At 49.2% G+C, this 17,275-nt stretch overlaps 1 protein-coding gene across 2 annotated transcripts in view; it reads left to right on the forward strand.

The window, feature by feature from the left end:
• The window catches only part of AFAP1L1 (actin filament associated protein 1 like 1), a 62,856-nt gene that overhangs the window by 36,687 nt on the left and 8,894 nt on the right, over positions 1-17,275 (forward strand). Inside the window, exons 8-16 of one of the 2 annotated variants that reach the window (XM_058719731.1) lie at positions 629-808; positions 2,752-2,844; positions 5,209-5,302; positions 5,545-5,697; positions 7,151-7,362; positions 9,991-10,136; positions 10,760-10,832; positions 12,898-13,009; positions 16,607-16,783. In XM_058719731.1, the coding sequence (XP_058575714.1) occupies positions 629-808; positions 2,752-2,844; positions 5,209-5,302; positions 5,545-5,697; positions 7,151-7,362; positions 9,991-10,136; positions 10,760-10,832; positions 12,898-13,009; positions 16,607-16,783 (1,240 nt within the window). The remainder of the gene's footprint in view (positions 1-628; positions 809-2,751; positions 2,845-5,208; positions 5,303-5,544; positions 5,698-7,150; positions 7,363-9,990; positions 10,137-10,759; positions 10,833-12,897; positions 13,010-16,606; positions 16,784-17,275) is intronic. The other variant, XM_058719733.1, reaches the window with a different exon arrangement.

Here is a 17,275-nt window from a genome sequence, read left to right on the forward strand (position 1 = left end):
ACTCTTGCAATCCCAGAATAAATAAAGAATAAATCAAGTCTTGATACAGTATGCTTTTTATATGTGTCAGATTCCGTTTGCTAATTTTTTTGTAGGGCTTTTGCAACCAGGTTGAGATGAGCTTATCATTTTTCTTTTTTGGAATGTCATTGTCAGGTCTCGGTATCAAGGTAATGCTGGCTTCATAATAAGAATTGGGAAGTGATAATCATTATTGATAAACTATTGATAAACCAAGCCCAGTCTTCCATCGCGCCTAGAATTCTCTCTCCCACATTCCTGCTAGGTAGCCCATTAGGAGCAGGGAGCTGGCTTCCTTCCGAGCCAGGCTGTGTCTTCTCTGGTTCTTTAGACTAGAATGGTCTTCCTAGTTTTATGCTAAAATCTGCCTCTTCCTGATGGGTGGTTGTGCCCCTGGGGCCCCGCAGTAGCCCTTGAGATCTGAAGATTGTCCAAAAATGCCCCCTTTCCAGACTACTCTTCTCTGGGATGAATAGCCACACCCTCTGTCTTCATGCAGTCCCACAGCTGGGCTCGGTGGGGGAGGTCTCTGTGGGGTAGGTCGAGCTCCCCCAAGTCCTCCTCCGCCCTCCCCTCCAGAAGGGTGACCCTGTCTCTTCCTGCCCAGTGCTACAAAAGCTCCAAGGACCGGCAGCCGCATCTGAGGCTGGCGCTGGATATCTGCAGCGTCATCTACGTGCCCAAGGACAGCCGGCACAAGAGGCATGAGCTGCGCTTCTCCCAGGGGGCTACCGAGGTGCTGGTGCTGGCACTACAGAGCCGGGAGCAAGCCGAGGAGTGGCTCAAGGTAGTGTGCCCTCTCTGCCTCACCCCTCCCGCCCCTCCTTCCTCTCTTCCCAGGCCCGGCTCTCAGCACAGTGGGCTCTCATCCCTGGGAGAGCAGGCCTTGCTCAGGGGAAGGGTGGTGATCGGCGACCTGTGCCTGGCGAGGGCTTACTCGTGGAAGTGGGCTCAGACATCTCCAGGAGACAGACCCCAGGCTGGAGTCCTGCCTTCCTTCTAGTTACTTGAATCCTCTTTCTGACACCCTTACTGTGGGCTTGTCCAGGCTGCACATGTGTACCTCCTGGAATGGGGAGCTTGATATCTTTAAAGGAAGCTAATTTTATCAGTAGATAAAGCTAATCCTTAGAAAAAAAAAAAAAAACAGGAAAACTCCTTCCTGTCTTAGGTGAACTGTGCATGCTTGCAACCTCCACCTGTGGTCTGGCTTCTGCATCTTGCCTCTGCCTGCAGAACAATTAAGGTTACCATATGCTGAGCACTTATTTCGTGCCACGTGTTGTGCTAAGAGCTTCACATACATGACCTCATATACTGTTTGCAATAGGACTATTATCGTTCCCATTGTACAGATGAGGAAACTGAGACACAGGAATCTGATGTGACTTGCCAAAGGTCACACAACCGAGTGGTTTGAGCCAGGATTAGAAGCTGACAAGGAAATCTCCTCCAAAGGCCATGGGCAGGGTGCCATAGTGATGACAGGGGAGGACTTTGGTGGCGCACGGACTTGAGTTCAAGTCCCAGGCCTAAGTGGCACTTATTGGCTATGTGATCTTCTGCAAATGACTTTGCCTATCTGTGCCTCAGTTTGCTCTTCTGTAAAATGGTTCTTGGAAAGATCCTAGAGAGCATTTAATAAGGTGCCCCCTAGGCAGGAAGTACTTAGTAACTGTCAGTGATCACTGTGGGATGGCGGTGGGGCCCCTATCCCCAGTCCCTTACCGCCGGCCATGTCCCTGCACCCTGCCCCTCTTTCACTCTGACACCTTTCTGCCTTTTCCTCTGATCGTCCTGCTGAAACAAAGCAAGCAGACACCTTCCTCCCTCCCTAGCCTCCCTTCCTTCCTGTGACAACCAGCTCTCCCCTGGGATGTTTAGTGTTGCTCATTATCTTTGTCTCAGGAGGGGAAGGAAGTGAGAGAACCTGCTTTCTGGGGGAGCCTCTGCCCTCCAGGGGCCGGGTGGGTCAGCAGAAGGAGCCCTAGACTGGAGATTGAGACTAAAGACTGAGCCTGGACTGGAGACAGTCTTGACATCCCGATGCTGGCAGGTCATTAGTCCAGAGGTTCAGGTCAGGCAACCATGGCTTCATTCTCAGAGTCCCATCATCCTAATCTGTGACATGGGGATCCCACTTGTCCCTGCCCCTCAAGGCTGCTATGGGGATACAGTGGGATAACCCACGTAAAGCCACGGATTGGTGAGCAACCAGTGGCGGCCAATCTGATTTCATGCTCAGGTCATGTGAATGCCATGGAATCTCAGCTCCCACATCTTCAAAATGGAGGAGACGGCCCGGGCCACCCTACAGGCTGATGCGGAGGTTCCGCACGGTCACAGAAGACAGTCCCTCACGCTTGTGCAGGGCGTCCTGGTTCACGTGGCCCTTCACACCCACGATCGCACTGGTCCTCAGGCAACCCAAGGATGTAAGCAGAGGGCCAGTATTATCCCCATGTTACAGACAGGGAAGGCGAGGCCCAGAGGAGAAAATGGCTTTCGCAAAACCACACACACAACTAATTAGCAACGGAGCCAGGTCTAGAAGCCACGCCTCTTGTTTCCCAGCCCCCTGACTTTTCGATTCAAGGGGTAGACACAGGAGAAAGCCGTGTTCAAACCCTGATGGGCCCCATACGTGTGGCGGGAGGCCACATCGACCCATTCCTGCTGCCTCCACGGTATCCCTGCCCACCTGCTCACAGCTGTGTGTCCTCTCCACAGGTCATCCGAGAGGTGAGCAGGCCTGCCGGGGGCACAGAGGGGGCAGACATGCCCAGATCTCCAGTCCTCGTGTGCAAGCTGGACCTAGACAAGGTACATCTGTCTCCACGAGGCCTCCTCTGTGCCAGGCAGTGGTGACTCAACAGGGGCTGTGCCCCCGGGGAAATTCACAGGCTGGTGGTGAAGCCAAGCCATAGAGCTGGCACCTCAGCGTATCAATAAACGTCTACTGAATTGATGAACGCACGAATGAACGAATGCCCATGTCCAGGGTGCAGTGTGAGCCAGAGGAGGGAGTAACTAACACCGCCAGGACAGGAGGAAGTCGCGGTTGACCGGAGCCATTTAAAGCAGATTGGAAACTGTCAGAAGAGTGTGGCCCGATGGAATGCAAGCAAGGCGGTCATTTAACGATTGCTCAGGCAGTCGGAAAGTATGTGCCTAGTGCCTTTGCTTTGCCAGGTGCCGGTGGGTGATGAAGGGACTGAGCCCCAAACCCACACACACGGGGCTCACATGATATAATAAAGGTTAGTGTTTATAGAGTATGACTGTGTGGCCGACAGTGTCCCTGATGCTTTACATGAATGGCCTAATTTAATTTCCACAACAACTCTTTGATGAGTCACATTTTCAGAGGAGGAAGCTGAGGCACAGAGAGGTTTGCCCAAAGGTGCAAAGTCAGTAAGAAACAGAGCAAGGATGTATATACCCCCAGACACCTGGCTCTTGATGGTTTCGCCATCCCATCGCTCACGGAGGGGCAGACTGAGCTCTGCTCGGGGAGCAGGCCGGGAGCGCCGTGTGGCAGGTGCACAAGAGCCATCCTAACAGAGACACATGCTGCGCTCCCCAGGGCGGGGCAGACGCGAATGCTGGGCTGCGGGAGTGCTGGGAGGGAAGAGTACCAGGTACCCAAGGGCCTGCCCCTGTCTCAGGCGTCGGGGAAGCTTCTCGGAGAGAGCACATTTGTGAGAGTGAACAGCTAGTAAGGAAGGGCGACACTGTATGGGGGCAGAGGTGGGCCAAGGGACAGGGGCTGCTGGGGCACAGTGGAAGCAAAGCTGCCGGGTCAGTATATAGTCCCTAGGAGAGGACAGGTAGGGGGCTCTCATGCCAGGCAGATGCTGGAGAAGTGCAACCCTACCCTCACTTGGCCCTTGCCGTTAGTAGGGCCTGAAGGAAAGCAACGTTGACGGCGTAAACGTGTAGACGCATACACGCACCTCCAGGTGCGTGCCGTGGTTCGGTCCCGGGCGTGTGCAGAGGAATGTTCCTGGGGCCAAGCGTATAGGGGGAGGGCAGTTCAAATATTTAGGGGGGTGTGTTTGGAGTGGGGACATGGTATCGGTGGCTCTGTCTCTCCATGGAGTCTTGTACGTGAAGTGTCACCGTCATTAAGTCAGTTCCAAAGTGTTCAGAATGTGTTTTGTATTTGCCTTCTATCTTGATGAAAAACTTAACCACCTGTACACCATTGCAGAACAAATAGAAACAAATAACTTGTTTCACACTTGTTACTCTCCCTGTAGGGGAGATCCATTATGCTTTTGACAGATCTGGCCCAATTCTGACCGTTGCCATGTTTCCAGCCTTTGGAAATCGGGGGGTAGCGCACGGCCTCTCCTATCTCCCCCTGCCCCCAAGTTCTGTGCGTATAGCAAAGCATCCCTGAGCCTGGTCTGGGAAGTCGTTGGCAGGAAAGGTGGAGAGGCCTCAGAGCTCTGTAATTCTTTTTAAATGGGTTGGTGCCATTTCAATCCTGTCCCAAGTCTGGCTGGCACAGTTGAGCTTTTTAGAGCAAGAGGGCAGCACTTTGCGGAAGTGTTAGAAGTGATTCGGTCTGTTGTCTGTTGGCCTTGCCATTGCACTTGGGCCGGCTCCCTGGGGAGCGTGTGCCTCAGGTGAGAAAACAGAGCCTTGGGGAGAGGAAAGGATTTTCCCACATTCTCATGACTAACGACCCCTCTCCTGTCACCACTGATATCTCCCGGTCCCTAACTATTCTGAACATGCCAACCCGTCCCTTTCTCTACATCCTGTCATCTCAGCGCCTCCCTTTCCCGCGTCTCACCTTGCCCAGGACGACGCTGTCTTATGTGGCTCTTTCCCTTACAGTCTGTCCCCACGATGCCACTGGCGATCACTACCTAAACCAATTGCATTACATCAGTATCCCACTTAAATACCTTCCCACTTAAATGCCAAATATGGAAAACCCTGGGAATTTATTACACCTAATTGCCTGGCTCCCCAAACAGGCTGTGAGAGATTCGAAGACACGACCATCCTAAGCCAGCATTGTCTTCCCCATACCTGGCATAGTGTCAGGACGTGAGAGTTGCTGACAAATATTTGTTAGGCAATCATCATGTGCAGAGGTTGGGGGGATTGAACCAACAAAGGGGGACCTCTGAGTGTGCCCTCTGACATGAGGCTGTCTGTGTCCCTCCCCAGAGACTGTCTCAAGAGAAGCAGACCTCAGACTCGGACAGCCTGGGCATGGGTGATAACTGTTCCACTCTGGGCCGCCGGGAGGCCTGCGACCATGGTAGGAGCCTCTGGGGGCTCAGGCTGGAGGATGCCAGAGCCGGGAGGGGTCCTGCCTGGGCACACAGCGCGGAGCAGGTCCTGACCACCCTGGAGATCCGGGTAGGGTGACCTGCTCCGTCCGTACCTGCAGCCGCAGCCAGGCCCCATGTGCAGGCTGAAAGGGCCGCTGGGAAGGCCGGGGTGGGTGGATCTGGGACTTGGGGCTCCCTCCCTTCCCCTAACCCATCTCCATGGCAACAGGCAAAGGGAAGAAGAACAGTCTGGCAGAGCTGAAGGGTTCAATGAGCAGGGCTGCAGGCCGCAAGATCACCCGCATCATCAGCTTCTCCAAGAAGAAGCCGCTGGCTGATGGCCTACAGACATCCTGCCCCGACCAGGAGGTCCCGTGCTGTGGTGGGTCCTGGGCACCAGGAGGAGGATGTTCAGACCCTGCTGCTGTGGACCCCTGGGCTAAGCCAGAAAACCCTCTGAGCCTCTTCCACCTTGCCCCCAAGGCAGAGGAGAGAATCCTACCTAACCCCCACGGCATCAACATTCCATGCCTTTCCACGACACTCAGCAGAAGGAAAAGCCAACTGACCCCCCTATTTCTGTGTTCCCTGTGACCTTAGCTGTAATCACCACCTGCCTCTGGGCCTCAGTTTCCTACACTGTGATGGAGGGAGAGTATCTTATTTCCTCTTGGCACGTAACATGCCGGGTGTGTAAACGAACCAGTCTTTTTTTTTTTTTGCGAGAGAGAGAGAGAATGCGAGCAGGGGAGGGGCAGAGAGGGAGACACAGAATCTGAAGCAGGCTCCAGGCTTTGAGCTGCCAGCACAGAGACGGATATGGGGCTTGAACCCACAAACCGTGAGATCATGACCTGAGCTGAAGTCAGACACAACAGACTGAGCCACCCAGGCGCCCTGACCCAGTCTTATAAGGAAATTTCTTGGATAAAAATCTTTAAGTACTTTTATTATAAGTGCATTCCAATGGCACCTGGGTGGCTCAGTCAGCTGAGCATCCGACTTTAGCTCAGGTCATGAGTTCTGCATTTGCTCTCAGTGCAAAGCCCACTTTGGGTTCTCTGTCCCCCTCCCTCTCTGCCCCTCCCCCTGCTCTCTCTCTCAAAAATAAATAAAACATTTATAAATAAATAAATGCATTCAGTATGAGTTAGATACGGTTTGGAAGGGAAGACATATTAGTCTGTTCACATTAATGCAATGTTCCATGTACTGGAATCCAACAGAAAATTCTGTATTTTGGATATGCAGTAATATTCCATTAAACTTGAAAAAAATATTATAAAAGCACATGGCTATAAAGAAATATTTTGTAACCAGTGAATCAGGGCATGTTACTGGGGGAAAATTGATTGAAACCTAAAATGTTAAGAAGGAATTCTTAAACCTGTTGGTCACCAGCCCCTTCTCTTGGCTAGTTTTGTTCCCACATGCTGCCACCAGGTGTCAGCATCACCCATTATTTTCTGTCTCATTAATAGCTCTGGTATTTTGAGAGGAGGAAAGTTGTGTCTTTTATTCACCCATACAATAGTCCCTGCCCTTTTCACCAAGCTCAGTGTGGTACAAAGGCTGTGTAGCAGTATGGGAATGTGAGTATCAATCCTCATTTCATGTAGGGAAATAAAAGGAGAAGAGGGTACCGGAGGTCACAGGCCCAGAGAAAGTGAGCAGATCCTGGACCCGCGAGGTTCCTTCTTCCAGCTAGAGAATGAGGATTGTCCAGGCACTTCGTCCACAGGATATAGACCCAGGAACCTGACTCAGAGCCCCCACCTTGGGTTTCCCCAGGGCCGGTTGTCAGGAGGTCATACCCACCGGTCTCCCCCTCCCAGGCTACCTGAACGTGTTGGTGAACCAAGGCTGGAGGGAACGCTGGTGTCGTCTGAAATGCAACACTCTGTACTTCCACAAGGACCACACAGACCTGCGGACCCATGTGAATGCCATTACTCTCCATGGCTGTGAGGTGGCCCCAGGCTTTGGGCCCAGACATCCATTTGCCTTCAGGATTCTGCGCAACCGACAAGAGGTCGCCATCTTGGAGGTGAGAAGAGAGAATCCAGGAGGTTCTTGGTGGTGGCGGCTGAGAGGAGCTCTGGCCTGGGTGTGGGCTTTTGTTGGGGGTGGGGGGGCCTTGCTCCTGACATTACAGGGACTGAGGAAAAAGGAAAAGTAAGCCCAACTACTGCCAAGTGACCAAGAAGGACTACCAGTTAAAATACAGCATGCCCACTTAAATTGGAATTTCAGATAAACAACAATGGTTGTAATGTAGGTGTATCCCATGCGATATTTGGGGTATACTTATACTGAAAAAGTATCTGTTGTTTATCTGAAATTCAAATTTGACAGAGCATTCTGCATTTCTATTTGCTATATCTGGCAAACTCTAGAACTAAGGCTTGTTTATTCACCCCTATCTTAAAATCCCAAGCCTAAGAAGCCCCTAGTCTGATTTAACCCGGATCTGATTCTGGAATCCCCTCTAAAACCTTCCCATCAGTGGCCATCCACCTCAGGTAAACCGCTGCCCTTCAAGGCAGCCTGCCCCTATCAAGCAGCTATGTATTTTTTTTTTATTTTTTATTTTTATTTTTTTTAATATAGTTTATTGCCAAGTTAGCTAACATACAGTGTATACAGTGTGCTCTTGGCTTCAGGAGTAGATTCCCATGATTCATCGCTTCCTTACAACACCCAGTGCTCATCCTGACAAGCACCCTCCTCAATGTCCATCACCCATTTTCCCCTCCCCCCCCCCACCACTCCCATCAACCCTCAGTTTGTTCTCTGCATTTAAGAATCTTTTCTCGGGGCACCTGGGTGGCTCAGTCAGTTGAGTGTCCGACTTCGGCTCAGGTCATGATTTCACGGTTCGTGAGTTCAAGCCCCGTGTCGGACTTTGCGCTGACAACTCAGAGCCTGGAGCCTGTTTCAGATTCTGTCTCCCTCTCGCTCTGCCTTGACCCTGCTTGTGCTCTGTCTCTCTGTCTCTAAAATAAATAAACATTAAAAAAAATTTTTTTAAATATTTTTAAAAAAAGAGTCTTTTCTCATAAATATGGAGAACAAACAGAGGGTTACTGGACGGGGTGTGGGAGGGGGGATGGGCTAAATGGGTAAGGAACATTAAGGAATCTACTCCTGAAATCATTGTTGCACTAGATGCTAACTAATTTGGATGTGAATAAAAAAAAATGAAATTAAAAAAAGAGTCTCTTATGGTTTGCCTCCCTCTCTGTTTGTAACTATTTTCTCCCCTTCTCTTCCCCCATGGTCTTCTGGTAAGTGTCTCAAATTCCACATACGAGTGAAAACATATGATATCTGTCTTTCTCTGACTGACTTATTTCACTTAGCATAATACCTTCCAGTTCCACCCACGTTGCTGCAAATGGCAGGATTTCATTCATTCTCATTGCCAAGTAGTATTCCATTGTATATAAAAACCACATCTTCTTTATCCATTCATCAGTTGATGGATATTTGAGCTCCTTCCATAATTTGGCTATTGTTGAAAGTGCAAGCAGCTGTGTTTTTAGAAAGATGGTCTCCATATTGAGTTGAAATCTTGAAGCTCTGTGAAGACAGGAATCATACCTGCTTCATATACTTTTGTTTTTCCAGAACCCAGCATGATGCCCAGCCCATACTAAGGCCTCTTTTGCTATTTGTTGAACAAATGGCTGAATGAAAATGTGATTTCATCCCACCCACTCACTGTTGTTCCCACCCCCTGGCACTCACCCTCCTCTCTGAGGTCCTATAGAATGGGTTGAGTCTCTCTCTCTTCTGCATATCAGTCCTTTGGCTTTTTAGAATTTAAAATGTTAATGCTGAAGAAACATTAAAGAACTCCTCCCTCAGAGTACAAACAAGGAAACTGAGGCCTGGGTTCCTAGGTGCTTTATCCAAGGCTCCAAGGGGGTCATTAGCCTCTTGGTCTTATCTTAGAACCAAAACCCAGCCTCTGGACCTTGTTTTCTTTGCCCAGTACCCACTGCCTCACCCATTTCTTAAATTTCAAGATATATTGCCTCTGTCACTCAACTTTTACTTTTGAGAGGGTGAGATAGGTCTCTTTTGTCCCTTAAATTATACACAGAGCTTTCTGGCAAGAAGTGTGCCTCCTTTATTCAAGTTTAGCAGTCGTGTGCCAAGTTGATTTCATAATAACGCTCTTTAAATGAGAACTACCGGAGGGGGTTTGGTTACAGCAACTTCTTGGCAATTTTCCTGTATACAGTGCTACAAAAACATTGGCAATTATAAGAAAAAAATTTTTGATTGGGTTATGTGAGAAACAACCTCCTCTAGCAAAAAGTAAGTATTAAGAAAAAAAAACCAGGGAATGCCCAAATGCTGTTTTCACATCGAAATGGCTCTGAAGATAGGGGGGAGTGGGGGGGGGGGTGCGGCAGGCAGTGTGTCTTAGAGAGATGGTCAGGGAGGACTTCTCTGAGGAGGTTGCATTAGAGCCAAAACCTGAATAAAGAAAAGGTAAGGAGCCACTCGGGTTTCTGGATGTGTGTTGCAGGCCTGTTCCCCTTGTACGCAGATATACTGGGAACACAGCAGGTACTATACAAATATGGGTCCGGCTAAAGTGAGCAGGTAGCCTGAGGCCCTAACAGTACTGAAGTGCAATCAGCCTGTGCCTCCTTTTCCTCAGGCAAACTGCTCAGAGGACATGGGCCGCTGGCTTGGGCTGTTGCTGGCGGAGATGGGCTCCAAAGTCACCCCCGAGGCGCTGCACTATGACTACGTGGACGTGGAGACCTTAACCAGCATCGTCAGCGCAGGGCGCAACTCCTTCCTGTAAGGGCCGGCTCCCCGCAGCCCGCAGCAGCCTCTCAGAGCCTCTGAGCCCAGCCGTGGGCAGTGGGAGGGAAGGGAGGAAGAGCTGAGGAGGACGCCACTTCCTTGGGAGGTCAGAGGGGGGTGCCTTCCCCTTCCAGCAGGCAGGAGTGAGCTGGCTAACCGAGGTGGTCCAGGGTCAGGGGAAGCTGTGGATGGGATGAGCAGTAGAGCAGAGGCCCTTTGGGGTAATGATCTGGGCTCGGCTCTAAGCCACGGAACCATAGGTTCTCACACCCTCGGGCATCAGGCAGGCTCAGGGCTGGTGTATGTAACAGAAGAGCCGGGTTCCAGCCTCAACTCTCATGAGCAACAGCTTGGGGCGGTTGCTTGCCAGCTTGGATCCTGTTTTCTCGGTTAGAGAATGGAGGTGATGAATTACTTGCCTCTCAGGTGGTTATGAGAATCACGTGGGTCCCTGCCTGCGAGGCCATAATACAGCAACCGCCCAGTGCTGCCTGCCATGGTTGCCCTTACTAACCTTCCAACATCCATCGCAAGCTGCTGCCAGAATCGAACGAGAGTGGACAGGAAAGCACCGTAAGCCACAAAGTGCCATCATCACTGCACCTTACCTTTTCTAGGTATGCAAGATCCTGCCAGGATCAGTGGCCTGAACCCCGTGTGTATGATGATGTTCCTTATGAAAAGATACAGGTAGGGTCCCTTGGGAGTGCCTGGGAACGTGGCAAAGGCCACTGATCAGCTCTTTCTCTCTCTCTCTCTCTCTCTCTGTCTCCGTCACTGTGTCTTTTTATCTTTGCCTCACAGATGATTTTCATTTGCCCGGCAGCTGGAAGGGGAGGGAGGACCCTTCTTGCCATAGATCATGGCTCCAGATAAGGAATCCTCAGCACAGGAGGCTGGGTAGTGCAACAGAAAGCTCCCCAGATCAGGAAGAGGAAAGGACTCTATATAATGCAAAGCACTATGCCGGTCTGAGCAAGGTGTTGGGCTCTCCAGCTGTTTACTGCTCTCCAGACTGATGGTGCTGACTCAGTGGGGCCTGGAGCGGGGGCACTAACTGGGTGGCCACTCCCACAGACCTTCATCTGTGGCATCCACAGTCTGGGCTTCAGCTTCCAGGATAGACTCTCCCTGTCTTGCTCACTAAATCAAGGAGAGGCCAGCTCGTTCATTTACAACGAGGCCTCTGCAGCCATCACATGAACCACACTGCTTCTGGCAGCATGTCCCGTGTCTTTTCCTTCCACGGGACAGCCAGACAGCCACATTCTGATCAGACACCAGTGGGCAGGTCAGGCCTCACGGCTAGGGGAGAAAGAGGGGACCCGGCTGCCAAGGAAAGCAGACATATCTGCACGCCAGGACCCCTGCCCTAGACAGTGCTGGATGACACAGAGCTCTCACCTCTGAGACTCCCTTTTCTAGAAACTTCTCCATCCATCCTCCTTCCACGTATATGGTCTTTCTTCAGATTCATATGAGCCAGTGGATGCAGCTTGAGATCTTCCTCAACTGCAAGAGCTCAGTAGCAAGACAGCTTAGTACCTAGGGGCATGAACTTTGGACTCAGGGCTGAATCCGGGTTACCTTGGGCTTCACTTCTCTGGTCCTCACTTGCTGGCTTCAGATGAATCCATAAAAGCTACCTGACTGAATCATTGCAAGGACTAGATGAAATACTGTATGGGCACCATGCCTACACATTGGAAGGTCTTACACCGGGTAAAGAGTACTGTTGTTATCAATATCATTATCATATTACATTATTATCATATTCCATTCATGGTTCCCTGAGCTCTGACAGGGTTCTGAGTGCCCTTAATACTTTCATCATGCACAAAGGTATAGCCAGTTTATTAACTTATCTTCCTTCCACCATTGGCTGACGTCATCCATGACTTTTTATCTTCCCTGGGAACTCTATATTTAGCCATTTCGGAAAATTTCAGGGACACTTCCAAAGGATGTGAAGAGAGAAATATCTATGATAAATCAAATACGGGGGGCGCCTGGGTGGCTCAGTCGGTTAAACGTCCGACTTCAGCTCAGGTCATGATCTCACGGTCTGTGAGTTCGAGCCCCGCGTCGGGCTCTGTGCTGACAGCTCAGAGCCTGGAGCCTGCTTCGGATTCTGCGCCTCCCTCTCTCTCTGACCCTCCCCCGTTCATGCTCTGTCTCTCTCTGTCTCAAAAATAAATAAACGTTGGGGCGCCTGGGTGGCGCAGTCGGTTAAGCGTCCGACTTCAGCCAGGTCACGATCTCGCGGTCCGTGAGTTCGAGCCCCGCGTCAGGCTCTGGGCTGATGGCCCAGAGCCTGGAGCCTGTTTCCGATTCTGTGTCTCCCTCTCTCTCTGCCCCTCCCCCGTTCATGCTATGTCTCTCTCTGTCCCAAAAATAAATAAAAAACGTTGAAAAAAAAAATTTTTTTAAATAAATAAATAAATAAACGTTAAAAAAAAAAATAAATCAAATATGGTCACCTACAGCCCTCTGAGACTTCCTGATTTCCTCTCAGCAGATATCCCAGTTTAAGGGCACCTTCTGCTGCCCCCAACAGGAAGGGATGAGGATCAAATGATATATGCTAGTAGAAGTAGTCTATAAACTGTTGAGTGCCCCCCCGGTCTAAAAATGTGAGACATAGATCTCAGAGGTCCTGCAACGCTCACCCACCACAGTTGGACCAGAACACACACCCGCATTGAGGGCCCTGAGCCTACCTATACTTCAACTCCTTTCTCCACCTCCCATCCAGGACGAGGAGCCCAAGCGTCCCACTGGGGCCCAGGTGAAACGCCATGCCTCCTCCTGCAGTGAGAAGTCCCATCGCGTGGATCCGCAGGTCAAAGTCAAGCGCCATGCCTCCAGTGAGTCCCATGTGGGAGGGAGGAAAGGAAGGAAACAATCCACAGGGTAGGGGGTCTCAAATCGGATCCCTCCGGACATCAGGCAGGCAAATTAATGAGTGAAGTGAGATACAAGAAAATACCCTACCGTAAGAAAAATGACGGCACAAGCCAAGTGATGAAGGGCAGCTAGCAAGTGGCCTCAGAAGAGAAACGCTAGAGAATGGGGTGGGGGAAGACTGCAGGAAGCCGGAGAACTCAGGCTCCAGCTATAGGGCTGGCCACTACCCAGCCCCAGCCGGTGGCTCCCATACAGCCATGCCAACCCAGGTTTGCAGATTATTCAAGAGACCAGAAATCTAGCCATTATGTGAAATCCACTTCTTTCTTAACACTAGCAATTAATTTTCAAAAATGTTAACATTAAATAAGGCCAAATATGTTTTTGTGTTCCATTGTCTCTTATATATGTATGCACATATATGCACGTGTAAAATTCATCCTCAGGCTCTGTCTGTTCCAAAGCTAACAATTTATAATTTCTGATCTGGGGTAACACGTGGAGAAATGAACTCCTCCAAATACCCTTCAGGCAGCTGCCTGGAAGGCACGGCTCATCTCTGTGTCCTAGCCCGGGCTCTGCCTGGCACCCCATAGGAGCTCCATGAATTGCCTGATTGCCCCACAGCACAATAAAGGCTAAGTATGGCAGGCTATGGTAAATTCTGTTTGATTTCCAACACTGATCTCTGCTCCTGTGTGATTTATGAGCAGGCCAGCTTCCTGTAGGACAGCACGTTCCAAGAGTCTTTTATTTATTGCTTTATAGTTCTGCCCCCTGCACCTGATCACAGTCAAGTTCTATCCCTTGCTTTTTGAAGATTAATTTTTTAAATACTTTTCTTTATTAGATCTCCATTTCATGAATATAGACAATCTCTTCTGCGGGTCAGGAGAGCTATATTCCATTCCCCACTTGATCGTTTAATTACTGCGTAACTTTGGAAAAGTCCCTTCCCCTCTCTGGGTCTGAGTTTTCCCACCGAACAATCAGACGGTTGTTGTGTAACATTCCTGACGCTCTACTCACATTGGCACTGGAAATATGGGCCTTTATGGAATGTCCTTTTTAATTTTTTTTAATGTTTATTTATTTTTGAGAGAGAGAGAGAGACAGAGCGCAAGCGGGGGAAGGACACAGAGAGAGGGAGACACAGAATCCAAAGCAGGATCCAGGCTCTGAGCTGTCAGCACAGAGCCCGACACAGGGCTCAAACTCACGAACCACGAGATCATAACCTGAGCTGAAATCGGACGCTTAACCGAATGAGCCACCAGGCGCCCCTGGACTGCCCATTTTATTTTTTTTTTAATTTTTTTTTAACATTTATTTATTTATTTTTGAGACAGAGAGAGACAGAGCATGAACGGGGGAGGGTCAGAGAGAGAGGGAGACACAGAATCCGAAACAGGCTCCAGGCTCTGAGGTGTCAGCACAGAGCCTGATGCGGGGCTCGAACTCACAGACCGTGAGATCATGATCTGAGCTGAAGTCGGACGTTTAACCGACTGAGCCACCCAGGTGCCCCAGGACTGCCCATTTTAAAATGGAAAAGTAGGGGCGCCTGGCTGGCTCAGTCAGAGCATGTGACTCTTGATGTCGGAGTCATGAGTTTGAGCCCCACGTTGGGTGTAGAGATTACTTAAATACATAAAACTTAAAAACAAATTTTTAAATAAATGAAAATAAAATGGAAAAGTAAACTGAAATAGGCACGTAAGACTAAAGAAATCACAAAACGTTAAAAAACAACAACAAAGATAACAAAACACAGGTTCTTCAAATCAAATGTTATATTTAAGTCCAGGTTATCAGAGATATAGAAGGGGAGCTGCTCTGGTTGGAGCTGGGCCACCCGTCGGCCCCCACTTTGCCCCTGCAGCAGCCTGGTAGCCGTCACTGTGAAATCACAGGGCTCCTCAAACTACAGATCTAGTCCGACAGTGTGTCTCAGATGAAACAGCTGAAGAACATTAAAGAGAAGGGTCTTGCCCAAGGTCATGTATTAGCTACCGATTACTGGGCAATAAATTACCCAAAATTTACTAGCTCCCAAAGTAAACATGAGTCACGTCACAGTTTCTGTGGGTCAGGAATCCTGGAACAGCTTCATTAGGCAGTTCTGGCTTGGGGTCTCTTGTGAGGTTGCTCAATCTGTTCAGTGTAAATGACTATTTTCCTCTGTATTTGTGTCCTTCCAACTCTGGAGATGTTGAGGTACTATTTATTTTATAAAATATTGGGAATAACAGATGGTGGTTGGGGATTTTAAGGTCCTTATCTGATACAACACTGACACCATTTTGCTGGACTACCCATTTATTTTTATTTCCCAGTCTATCGAATCCAAAAGTCTGGGAGAAAACTCCCATGGGATGCCATTGTGTATCTGGCAAGTTGGGGGGAGTATGGGTCCCCTTCTCTGCCCTCCATGCTTTATTTGTGATCAGGGCCATTGTGACAGGAATTGAATTTTGCATGCATCACTGGGGGACCACTGCAATCCCTACAAGAGCTAGAGAGAAAAGACCCCCAATTATTAGTAACCATGGGAATCGCTCCAAACTCCACACCCACCAACTTAAAAGGGCTGTGTGTGACTGTCTGAAGCAAAAAAATAAATAAAAATTTCCCTGAGAGGTTAGACTATGGCATCACTCCAGCTAGAGCAGTAAATGCATGACACGAACCCTGGAGTTCGACCCTTTGGGCTCAAACTGGGCTCTGCCATCATTAACAGTGAGACCTAACATCTCGGTGCCTCAGTTTCCCCACCAACAAAATAAAGCTAATAATAGTAAGTTTTTATGTAGATTAAATGGAAATGCATGTCAATGGCTTAGCATATAGTAAATGCTCGATAAATTTTTGCCATAATTATTTGTTATTGTCCACCATAATGTAGAGCCTCCAACAGACTCCTGGGGCCCCTCGCTCCCCCAACCCATTTTTCAGGAATAAAATGGGCAATGCCTGACTTTAGCCCAACTCCTTGATTTTCTATGGATCTGAGTTATATGTACCTGTCTCCTTATCTTACATATATCTGAGAATTGACTGTAAAACGCCCTTTTAAAGCTAAAGTGTGTTATACATCACAAAAATTTGTTTCTTATCATCATCTAACATTTACTAGGCACTTCTACAGATACTGTACTAAGTATTTTTCATGAACTATCTCATTCAAAACTTAGCACAATGCTAAGAGGCCAATTTGATCAATATCCACATTTACAAATGCAGAAACTAAGGCCCAGGGCATGGCACAAAACACCACTGTTCACTTTTGCCCTAAAGTCACACAACTAGTAAAGGGCAAAAGAGAACACAAACCTCGGTCTGCCTCGTTCCAAAGGCCCTGTTCTGAGTCTCTGTGCTCTCCTGCCTCCCTTTTGCTCCTATTTCCTTGGAGGATTCACACCAAATTTATCTTTTTAGATCTAAATATTCCCATTTTACAGATGGAGAAGTTGGGGCTGAGAAAGACGCCAAGGTCACCCAGGTACCCTTACCAGAGGTCAGGAATGGGGGCCTTTTCCTGTCTTCTATCTCTGCAGGTGCCAATCAATACAAGTACGGTAAGAACCGAGCTGAGGAAGATGCCCGGAGGTACCTGATAGAAAAAGAGAGGCTGGAAAAAGAGAAGGAGACAATCCGGACAGAGCTGATGGCACTGAGGCAGGAGAAGAGGGAGCTGAAGGAAGCCATTCGGAACAACCCAGGTACCTACATGGGTACGTCCTGGGCATTCAAGGTGGGGGGTGGGGCTGGACCTTGACACCTCTCATAGCAGAGGTCACCTGGTTATCCAGGACAAGTGGGCTTCTCCTCCCATTCTTCCTCCTCCTTATCCTCCTTCCACCTCTTCCTCAACATCATCATCATCATCCTTCCTAATGAAAGTGCCATCAATTTAAGTGCCTATTTAAGGGCCAATTTAAGTGCCATCAATTTACTGATTTGGGGTAAGGGAATGAAGATGCATCACAAAAATGTGTACACTTAAGGTTGCAAAATTTGGTCTGACTTTAGAAATGTTAACATGTGACAACAGAGTGTGACTTAGAATCAAGGAAATAGGAGATACCGTTTTGAGCCTCACATTAATTCACTCGTTCACGGATGTGCTGAACACCCAGCTGTGTGAGACACTGGCCCTTGTTCTGGGATTGACGGACAGAGACATGTTCCCAGGATCCTCTTCGAAAATCCAGGGCCATAACCCC

The sequence above is a fragment of the Neofelis nebulosa genome, chromosome 1 (genome assembly GCF_028018385.1).
Source record: "Neofelis nebulosa isolate mNeoNeb1 chromosome 1, mNeoNeb1.pri, whole genome shotgun sequence".
In the NCBI taxonomy this organism is placed as follows: domain Eukaryota; kingdom Metazoa; phylum Chordata; class Mammalia; order Carnivora; family Felidae; genus Neofelis; species Neofelis nebulosa.